General features: G+C 42.3%; 1 protein-coding gene across 1 annotated transcript in view; it reads right to left on the bottom strand.

Moving 5' to 3' along the window:
• The window catches only part of LOC122808445 (G-protein coupled receptor family C group 6 member A-like), a 215,064-nt gene extending 204,857 nt beyond the window's left edge, over positions 1-10,207 (bottom strand). Inside the window, exon 1 of the mRNA XM_044079408.1 lies at positions 10,110-10,207. Within this exon, the coding sequence (XP_043935343.1) occupies positions 10,110-10,207 (98 nt within the window). The remainder of the gene's footprint in view (positions 1-10,109) is intronic.
• Between the last annotated feature and the right edge of the window lie 1,835 nt (positions 10,208-12,042).

The raw sequence follows: 12,042 nt of genomic DNA, 5'->3' as shown, positions 1-12,042 counted from the left end.
TATGGGGACCACTGTCACCATCAACCATACAGGTAACTGATAATACTATCCAGCCCAGTTATGCATGTGCTGAGTGCAACTTATCTGTAACTCAGTGGACACACTGACAAGATAGTTACCACTGATAAGCCCATGTCTCTCAGATGTGTGTTCGACTGTTATGTGTTTGTCAGTGTGTATATGATGATATTTCACACTATGTAGTGTCCATAAACAACAAGTACATTCCCCATTACCATACTGTATAGGCCTGGGGATGTCCTTCATGTAACATGTAACCTGGAACACACCTCATCCTACAGGCTGTATGGTGTGTGCAATTAAAGCCACACACATCAGTAGCACTACATTCCTAGGTTGGGGTCTAGTCCCAGTGTTGCCAAATAAGAGTGTGTGTGTATGTGAAGCAATCTACTTCTGTTTGCAGAATATACATGTCCCAGGAGGTCATCTGTCCGAGAACTGCCTGACATATGGTAACATTTCACAGGTATCATCCTGTGGACATACACTCCATCACAACTAGGGGTAGATGTGTAAATGCCCTATTCCCCACTGCATAGGTGTGCAGCAATACTGGGTTGGTATACATAGCTGGGTGTGGCTCTTGTGGACACAGTCACCATCATAGCAGTTACTGTTGAGTGTATCCCCCTGCTTAGCTGGCTGTAATACTGTACAGTTAATGTTAACAGATTAGGTAGTTGTCTATCACACTATCTGTGGTTCTACAGCACCTCTCATCCTCCAAAGGGTAGGGCTGTGCCACCCGCACTAGCACACCTATGTTTATTGAGATGAGGATTGCACTACATTGGGGAAGGGGACATATACCTTGCCAGTACCATCATCAATGACATTAAACTAGCAGACTGCTTATTCCCTAATGTGTTGTTGTGCCTATTCTGGCTTGGTGGCATTACATAGGATACAATATGTTCCTTGCACATGTACATACATCCATGTGTACAGTATTCTTCATGCATTGCATCAACACCAAAGCCTCTGTGTGTGTTATACACAAACATGTGGTGTGTACCACCCAGTACACTTACCATTGTCCACTATAGAAGGGCTGCTAACAGCAGCCACCATGCACTCACCTGTATACACCACCCACAGTCCTATCAGCCATGTGGCACATGCAGTAACAGTTATTCAGACCTGTGACATGTTTTCACCTGTACCCAGGATATGGCACAGCCAAGATGTCACCACAGTGCCATACCCCTTGTAGGATATGACAGCAGACCATCCTCCTGCTGACACATGGAGACCTAAACACAAACGGATTACATTATGGAGACCACAATCACTCAGTGTTAATAACAGCTATAATGCATCATGGCTGGACAGCTACATTTCTTGGCATGTAAGCATTAAACTTTACTGCTGGCAACATGTTATACAGCAGTACATCGGTACACCATAGTACAGTCACCATGTGCATCAGAACCATATTAGGCTGTCACTGCATTGATGTTATGGATGACAGGGATGTGGCACAGGTATCATCATATGCACAGGGTGTGTTGTTGGTTTGCCAGAAGCCTAGGCTGAGCCATACGTTTGACATCATGTGTGTGAGTGAGGGGGTTAATTATTGATATGGCCATGGTGATGTTGTGTGTGTAGGTATGGGGTTGCCCTAGCTGTGTTTGTGTTGTGTGTGAGTATGCATGCACACAGTTTTGCCATGTGGCTGCCATATACAGTTGTTTGTTGGACAGCTGCAGACCATACCTTACAGGGTGTGCAGTTCACCGCCTCTGGCCATAGACACGAGAACTCTGCCTGGCATGGATTCCATGGGCACCCAGGTACAAGCCATGATATGGTACTCTCCCCTGATGATGACATATGTCTGCTGGAACCAGGTCTCTACTGGAACTGGCCAGGGCCATGTGCACATGGCCTACTGTGGTGTGGTGAGGACAGCAACCCTGTGCAGTGCTGGGGCTGGTACTGCCACTGCAGGAGTGGCTTTGTGTCCTTGCACGTCCACGTTGACCTCCAGCTGTTGGTGTTGCTGGCCTAGGTCCATGTGGCCATTGCACCACTCCCATCACATGCTCGAACATGGACAATCCATGGTCGAGGAGACCAACCATCTCACCCCACCATCTATCCTTGACCTCTGTAAAATAACGGAGGGCACCTGCAAGATCACAGATGTTGTCAGTAACAGCTGAAGGAGTAGCTCTCTGCAGCCTCAGAGCCTGTCTGATGTACATTTCCATACATGCCTGTACCCCCATGTCAGCCTGAAACATGTGTCTTGTGGTACCAGATGTGGCACTTCTTCTAGGGGCACAAAGACCAACAGCCCTCCAACGAGCACCCCTGTACATCTGCCTATGTGGTACCCTGCCAGACATCTGGCTATGGCTGCTGTGTCCAGACACGTGCCATAGATACCACACTATTCTGTTCCATGCCACCAACCGCCAACTGTCCCTCTGCTATGGCCACTGGTGATGGGGTATGTATAGGCATTGTGACTGTGTGTGGGGATGGGGTGGATAACAGCAGGATGTCAAATGATGGCACAGCTTTGGCCTTTGACAACCCCGCCTGTGCCTCAAAACACCTATCATCATTTTCAATGTCTGTATGGACACCAACATCAGAGTGCCTGCAGGAGGGACACTGACCCACCTCACCACCTGTGAGGGGAAAACAAGAAACACACTTTAAGACCTGTACATTATTGCTTAACAGTGCACATACACACACACACAAACACACACACACACACACACACACACACACACACACACACACACACACACACACACACACACACACACACACACACACACACACACACACACCATGACATTCCACCATAATATTTACTGCATAATACATACATACATACATAATACATAATACTGCCCCTGAGTTTACAGACTGTCCCTAGTTTATTCTCTTAAGTTCCCCATCCTACATCAGTCTTGGATAATTACAGTCAATAATACTAATCATTAACGTATCATTCTTCTAATTGCCTAGAAAAGTGATCACAAAACATGACCTGTTACTCCATTACCTCTTTGTCTTGATTGGAGTCTTTTTGTCAAAGACTCCCTGATGTCATCCAGTGTTCACCCTGGGTTTGTCCGGTCATCTTGAGCATGGCCTTCATATGTTAGGGGCTACTACAGTCACTCAATAATGTCACGCAGTAGAGTGTCATACGTAACTATTGTTTAGTAGATGCAATTGCTGTTGCTCTATTAACATTTTATGTGAACTATAATAATATTTGGAAACTCTCTGGTGTTGTCTAGTAATTCCACAATGCATCTGTAGTACTGCATACGTGGGTATTCTTTCACCTTTCTGCTGATTGCAATTATAACAGTATCCCTGGTGTCTAGTTTCCTTCTCAATGCATGTTCCATGCTACGGAGCATATTATACTATCAGCTGTCCTGAGATTATGTCAGAAAAGTATTCCTGGTGTCTCATGTGTCTATCCATGTCCATGTACTGCACAATTTCAAAGGGAAGTTGAGAGGTATAAACAACCCCACACTCACACATGTGCATACATGGACACACACAAACACACACACACACAGATACACACACACATCCTACATACACCAACCTCCTTCCACTCCACCATATTGCACTTACAGACAAAATAATCCCCCACACACACACACACACACACACTTACAGGTGAGGTTGCACAAAGATATTACACACAGACCTCCCATTACCCATCTGTCAACATGCATGACATATGGCACTCAACAGCATGCAGTGCGGCTATAGTCAATCCCTGTTAGCAACATTATACATCTCTGTGATGCATGGGTTGTGTTAGTAGGTGATGCCCCTTCCCCTGGAACACACTGCACCCATGTACACAATGCTGCTGTGCACCTGTTCGGCACCCTGGCATGTCCTGTGCACCATACCTCACAGGAGTACACACAATTGCTGAATGTGTATTATTGTGTCAGTTATGTTTGCTCTGCTGCTCACAGCCCCTATGTGTTTGTCCAACACATACCTGGGATGACATGTGGACAGATGTCATTTGTGAATGCCTGATGTCTAATTTACAGATCTCATCAGCAGAGGTGCATGTATGGCCAATACAATACAATTACACTGACAACCTTCAAACCTTACCATGGCTATGGGGAGTGTACACACCCTTATTGATATGACGCCGTCTTCCTTGATATTCCATGGGACCACATTACTGCATATGTTAACATTACACAAACCCGATATGTGACATATGACCTGTGCAATCAAATGCAGTGTCAAACAAATGTTAGTTGTGCAGATGCTGATTGAGATGCATACACTTTGTGGGTGCATATGTGTGAATGCCCTTATCATGATGGCTTGTTGCACCTACTGTTATCAGTATTGGTAGTGTGCTTAGATTGAGAAGAGCCAAATTGTAAAGTGTGGTTGTTAAAAGGGGTATTTTTAACAACAATAATAAGAAAAAATTGTTTTGACTCTATGTTGTTGCTAGGCATTTAATCAATTTAATTAAAAGTGTCAAAAGTTTGTTTAAATATACATTTTAAATACATGTTTTATATATATACATTTTAACAATAAATATATATGTTATAACACAACACATAGTGAATGAAGAAAGGATATTTTTTGAAGAAATTTTTTTATTTATTATTTTTTTATTTTGCTAAAGTTAATTCAATTGTGCAAAAACACAATATATAATAAAAATTTAGAATGGTTTTGTATCTTGTCTGACAAAGCCTAGAGCCTAGGTGGCGCTTGATTTGATGATTGATCGGACTACCATTAAAAAGAGTTTTTTCCTGGATTCCTGAGATCTTTTGGTCGTGGTATATTTGGTGTTACTTGGTGGTAACGTTCTCCTTTGACTTTTTTGGTGTTTATACCTACTGTTATGTGAACTACAGCAGTCACTATTCCAGGCAGGGGTATACTAGCATAGGCCATCTGCATTTGCCACTATTTGGTCAGTCTCCCCTACAAATGTCCCCCAACTCTGAATGATTGCAAGGTCAACTCATGTGCACATCCCTTGGAGGTCACACAGTGTTGTCACTATTGCTGTGGAGTCAGGGTTATGTCTGCCACAGTTTCTGACCTTGACTGTGTGCAGATACAGCCATTTGTAGCATCCTTTGGATCTCTGCTTTAGTGCACTGTTGTGTCATAATGACACTCCCTTCCCACCCTCAGCCTTTTTGCAGATGCTTGACAACTATGGCCTACACATGTGTGTCATTTTGCAGTGTCCCAAACACTGAACACCATGTGTACCAGCCAAGTCCCAGCTAATGAATTGAAAACATACAGCTGTACACTGGCACTGGCAAGGTACAGATGGGGATGGTGAGCCTGAGGTGGAGTGAGGTATTGGTTGTGCAGCACATATATCTTAATTGATACTGTCTGTATGTTTCCAACGTGGTCTTGGAACACCAGTACACATTGCAATGCATGCCTTTTGGGGACCTTTTCTGTTATGCGTATGCTACCTCTAGAAAGGCCTGGCTGATGTTTCCTGTGGTACAACTGTTCCATCTGATTACCCTAACCCATGGGCCACACTTATGCAGAGTCCACGGAATTGCTGACACGGTACTGCACAGCTAGTACTTTCTAGACATTCCTGCAACTCCCTTAGTGTTGTGGCATGTTACTAGGCAGCCTGCATGACCAGTTTGCAACATGTGACATCATCTGTCTTGGATGGCCATCTGTTTATTTTCTACATTAATCCCATCCTCGCCACATACATGACTGTCTGCACTGTTTGCCATGGTATATGCAATGGTGAGGTATGGCTATGTGTCCAACTCTTGGGTGCTACCTGTTGGGTATGAGATCCATGCCATGGCATGTAAGATGTGTGCAAGCCACGGCTGCCTCTGTTGCCGGTAAGTTCGCACATTTGATGGCCAAACGTCGTGGACAGCAGACCATTTATTGATGTGACACTGGGGACCTGTACTTGCTGGAAGGTCCATACTCATGAAGAATGCATGCTGTCGGTACCTCAACAGCTGCTTCCACTATATGTTATCTGGAGTGTATGCACACATATGCTTCCACTGTTTTTGAAGATATGTATTCCCCATATTTGCTGTCCTAACATAGGATTCCATATTACACATTCATTGCTCATGTTAGGGCCACATTGCAGGTTGTAAGGGTCATGGACTGCAGTATTGTGATATGCCATAGTGTACATCTGCAACAGTTGCCATTGTAATAGTGGTATATACACTGTTGTAGCACTGTATAAGGGTGATGTTTCAGACATGTCCCTACTGTAGGCCATTTGTCCCACCATTATGTTCATCTCTGTGCACACATTTTGCAATGACAGGATGTTGGTTATATTGCAGGAGTCTGACATACCCTTCAGATACACCATCATGGTGACCACTGTGATGCAGTGCAGTTAACAACAACAATACGTGAACTGTACAGCATGCATTATAGGTAAGTGTGTTAAATGTGTGCATGGACTATACCATGGCCATAACATGACATGTGTATTGGCAAACCTGAACAAACACCATACTCACCAGCTACAGGCTGCTGCCCTGGAAGTATACCAGAGGGACCTACATAATTGTGTGAGAGATGTGATGTCAGTAGCCACACTTGTGGCATTGGTACAGGGTGGGTGCAGCATTACAGTACATCAATACTACAAGCCCACAATACTACAGATCATGCACATCTGTTTACTACTACAACGCAGCAACAGACTATATATATTTCATCTCAAATATGCATGATCTAACTCTACAGATGCAGATGGATATGTAACAGTGGTCTACTGATGTGCCCTGTGGCCTTACCTGCATGCTCCTCTGCCATTGTGTGAGTAGCACCCACCTCCACTATACTCTCCACCTGGTGTTGTGTTTGCGGGCAGGCAGGTTCCCCTAGGCTGGCAAGGAGCTCCTCAACATGTGTCGGCGGGGCATGGCATGACCCCCCCCATTGCAAGCTGGTCCCCCCTGATCACAGCAGCATGCCGATGGGCATGGTGGAGTAGATCAATGCATCGATGTCGGACCTGCTTATAACTGCAGTTATGCAGGCCGACATTGTTTACCCTGTGGACAAGATTGTTCCACATGGCGGTCCTCTCCTGCAGATCATGGGCTGTACGGCCAAACAGGGTGTTGTAGTGCTGCACCAGGTATGAGATAATGACATTATTCTCCTCCACTGTGTACATTGGCAAGTGTTCCCTCAACATATTGCCTGAAAGACATAAAGAGGGAAACAGGTCTGAGGACCTCATACTGCAAGATTATCATAGCTGTTAATACACATCTCTGCCCCCCCCCACCATATCTGCAACAACAGTCTGATCACACAGCTCAATGGGTATGTCTACAGAAGACCTACCACTTGGACATATATCATATTGTACAACAATTTGTGCTATGTGTTTGTAGTCATGTTCCATGTTGGAACACTATCATGTGTTTGCACTCATTTGCGCGATGGTAAGCAATGCTAACTTCTGGTTAAATATGCTTACAGAGAGTAGCTTCAAAATTGCTTAACCTGTGTGCGCATTGCTTACCCTCACGCAAATGGGCTTAAATCCGTTTACTACTGTTTAAAACTGCTTACTTCCACTAACCCCTGCACTAATTTAGACAGAAATGAAACATGGGTCTTGAGAAAGTGGTAGATTTGAACACTGTATAGATTTATCATTCATTACACATTATACCTTCATTTAGTATCCCTGATTCATGTGTACGTATACTGTATGGGGCACTTTTGTTTATCTGTGAATTGTACCACACTATTACAATGACACCCCACATCTGCACTTAATGCAGTACTCAAGTTCACAAATCTATGTTATTTAGTAGGTGATACAGCAAAAAAAATGTTCATAAAGTGATTTCACATGGAAAATGGAATTTATTATAGTGAGAACTGAACTGGGAATGACTGATCGCAAAGTAAATGCTCTGACCCCTACACTATTGCAGTACTGCTTCAATTGAATGTATCTTGCTATTTATCTTCTTGTGCTATTTAAGCTACAGTATGCATAGATAAGCAATGGGCAAACCTGCATGCCTATGGTTAAATTTAGTCTGATAAAAAAAATTCTCTACTGCTATTTTCTTTAGGAAGGGACAGGTTTCCCTTATTGCTGTGGATTCCTACGTGCATCTGCACATTTGGCAGACATCCTAGCAACCCCCTATACCTCTCAACCTCTTCCTGCACATTATCTGGACAAAGCTTGGCAACATGAGGTCCAACTACGGACATATTTTAATTATTGCTCTTATAAACTTCGGGAAAGTTGCTAGTGTAACAGGTTTGTTTTAATATATGTTTTCTGACGGATTTGAAGTCTGACACTGAAATGTATGCCATTATTTACCGATTTCAATCCTGAGATCATCCCAGTGATTTGCCAGGACAAATGGGGTGCTGTATGGGCGACAAATCTGGACATTCTACAATGATTTGTACAGTTGGGAGATATGCAGCCTCCTAAGAGCATTCTCGCTCATTGTAATTGCCGAGCGGCACTTCCTGAGTGGAGGGGCATGTGTATTGCGCACTCATCCATGTTCCATGTCTGTTTAGGAGCAGATGCAGCATGCCTTCATTATTATGCATGACGCTGCCATGCTGCCCTTAAATGGTCATTTCTGTGCAGGAATAACTTATTCCTGCATGGAAGATTAGTGAATCCCAGGGATTGTCTCATCATACTGGAGAAATACTTTATATTCTCTTAGCTAACTGTAATTAACTCCAGACCTGCTTGCATCTACAAGGTCTTCTGTTGTTAAATGTTGTGCTGCTCAATTTCATTAAAGGAAATGACATCACTCAGTATGTTGTCTGCACACTCTGGCCCCCCTTATGTTGTCATGGTTTAACGCCACTGCAGGAATATATGACATGGCAGGAGAGGAATATATGTTTCAAATATATATGCCCCGCAGCTGTCCCCGTTGGATTCATATGAGTAGTATGGTTCTACAGCCAACATCTAAGTATCTCAATTAGGAAGTAGATAGTGCCTTATAGAACAGATCCTTGAAGAATGTAATCTGATCTTGAAATGCTGGTGAGGTAGTTTACTTTCATCTTCATATATTTTTCCTTGTTATATCTAGCATTACCCCACACAGTTTATACAATGGTTTGGGGATAATGAAGTTAAGGAAAGCTGAAGAGGACTTGTTTATAGAAATACTTTCCAGAATTACCCGGTGCTTAAAGGATCTAATAAACAAGAAAACATTAAACAAGAAATTGTATACAGCAGGGACCATACAAAGGATTACAGAAATAAAACAGAAAAATTAAAATGGAACTCAGAAAAGAAATCAAGATCAACTTAGCCCTAAATATGAATGACAAAAAATCATAGTGTTAATATCTTAAGCAATTATTGAGGATATCAGAAAGGCAATGTATTTGTTTAATGACATAAAGACACTGTCACTGAATTATCTAATATTCTGGCTGAAGGTTTTGTCATGAACTAGGGACAGGGCCCTGTAGTCAACTACAACAGCAACTCGATAGTCACATTGTATTCAGTTTGTTTGACAGCAGAAAGAAATTAAACCTATCTAATATTCCCCTCAAATGCTTTTAACATTCTCTGTCCCTACTTTTCTCATAACCTTTTGTCTACTTGTTTATGCTCTATTGAATGTGTCTGTAGATTCCATCTCAACCACACATTCTGACAGTATATTCTACAAGTCTATAAACCCTGTGTTTGGGAAGAAGTTCTTTCAGAGATTCAGGCAGGAGTTAGTTGCCACAAACTTTTACTTACAGTGCTCTCCTAATTCCGCCTCCATCATCCTTGCTCAGCAAAACTCCTCCACATCCCTCTGACATGTTCTGTGCTCTGGTATGTCTCTCCTGTCTCTTACTGAGTCTAGTTAGAAGAACCCAATCTATCCTTTCCCTTAAAGCCTATGACTTTTTCTAAAGTCTTTCCTTTGTTCTGTCTTCAGTGGTCTGAGGCTCCTTTTTTGCATCATTTCTGGAACAGAACACAGTAGTTTAACTTGTGGCCTAACCATGCTCCAGAAGAGTGAAAGCATTACATCTTTGCTTTTGGAGTCTGTTCCATAGTCCCACTGAGGATGCATCCAGCATTTTTTGCTGCTGCCATAGCCCTCACACCATACTCCTGGTGGTCCATCTTAGGTGTGATTAACACTCCCAGATTCTTCCCCCAGCTAAGGTTTCAGAGCAGGATTATTGTAACATAAGTACAGCAGCTTGCATTTGCCTACACAGAACCATAAATGCTTGTCTTTCTGCCCACTTTGTCAGCTTTTGCAAATGATTCCAACCATGTATCTTTTCAGTTCTTCATTTCTTCAGTATTTGCCTTATTCCAAACTTCTAAAGTTTGCTTATCAGTCATCTATATAGGAGTGAGTGAAAGACCTTGCTAAAGTTCATGTGGATGACATCGCTCTGTACTATACTGTTAAGTTCACCTGCAACTCAGTAATATAACTGGATCAGGGTTGACCTTCTGGTTATGAAACCATGTTGGCTGCTGTTGTCTAGGGCCATTACCAGAGCTAGTCATCAAGATCATCTGTATGACTTTGCATGTCACTATGGCTAAGCTAATAGTCCTGTAGATCCTTATTTTGCATTGGCTAAGCTAACAGTCCTGTATATCCTTAATTTGCATTCTCCCCACCACTGCCAGTAACACGCCTATTACAGTGGTACGTCACTTAGTACACACCTATCATCAAGTACTTCTGCAGTAGCTGATTTGTTTAAGGTCTCTGAGAAGGGGGTCTGTCAACAAATTGGACAGATTTCTGATGACTCTGGGAGTGGTCCATTAGGTTTTTGCACTTTGTCCTCCCTAAAGGCAGCCAGTTCCCTCTGAACCTCCTTCATGTATATTCTGTTGTCTGTTAATTGTCCTCTCCATTCTGCTGTTCTTCACACCCACCCTGGTATTCTCCCATTGCTTTACTTTGTTAAAGGCTGGAGTGAAGTATTCATTCTGTTACTCTGCTTCTACTTCTCATAAAGAAAATTAGAAAATATGGGAAATTTGTAGGAATTTGAAATCAGTAAGTCATTGGGCCCACATAATAATCTGAACAGAACTGAGATTTAGGAGGGATGACCTTTATATGTATTGGGAAGTCTGATAAATAACCGTATGGAAAAGTGTAACTAGTCTTCTTGCCAGGAAGTCAACACTACTAATATCAATTTTTAGGGAAAAGAGTCATACTGATGACTTGCCTATCCATAGGTCTACTGGTTTGTTATGTTACAATACATGGTATCAGTTAAAGTGATTTGGATGTATTAAAGAACAATCTCATAAAACAGTTTGTAATGTTTGGTAACAATATGCATAAGGTCAGGTTACATCAATAATTATAAATTGTCTATGCTTCTGGGAGAATTTCTCCTGTGCCATATTTAATTGGTATGTGGGGAGATGTTGCCTTTTCAGACTTTAGTAAATTTTATGATCCAACTGACCACATCTAATTACTTATTTTTTTTTAAGTGGGGCTGCATCTAATCATACTACACTAGATAAAGGACAGATTGTTTCTCAGGAAGTAGTGGATTAAAGTAGGACACCTGAGAACGTGTAACAGCTTGACTCAACAGACACAGAACAGTCATGTTATCATACATTTTTATTTATTTATTTATACAATCTGTAAACTGGTGTAGAACACTGATCCCATTGGACCAAGTTCAGCCTCAGCCCTGAATGTGACCACACAACAAGGGGAAAGAAAGAAAATAATATACACAATAACGGAGCATGCTAAAACAAAGGAATAGTTAATATACAATAGAAAAATTATTTAAAGAGGTAGCCAGCAGAAACCACTATGCACAATACTTACAGCAGTTAGAGCAGAAGCAGCATGTTTGGTGTTAGAGAAGAGATACTACAGTGAAAATGATAGGCAGTATGAAAACTGTAAATGACCTATGGGACCATATGGTATGCAAAATTTGCAGATGACATCA

Source organism: Protopterus annectens, chromosome 8.part0, assembly GCF_019279795.1.
Source record: "Protopterus annectens isolate FY-2018-M chromosome 8.part0, PAN1.0, whole genome shotgun sequence".
Taxonomy (NCBI): domain Eukaryota; kingdom Metazoa; phylum Chordata; order Ceratodontiformes; family Protopteridae; genus Protopterus; species Protopterus annectens.
The sequence above is the reverse complement of the archived record's forward strand: the minus strand, read 5'-3'. Positions and strand labels throughout refer to the sequence as shown.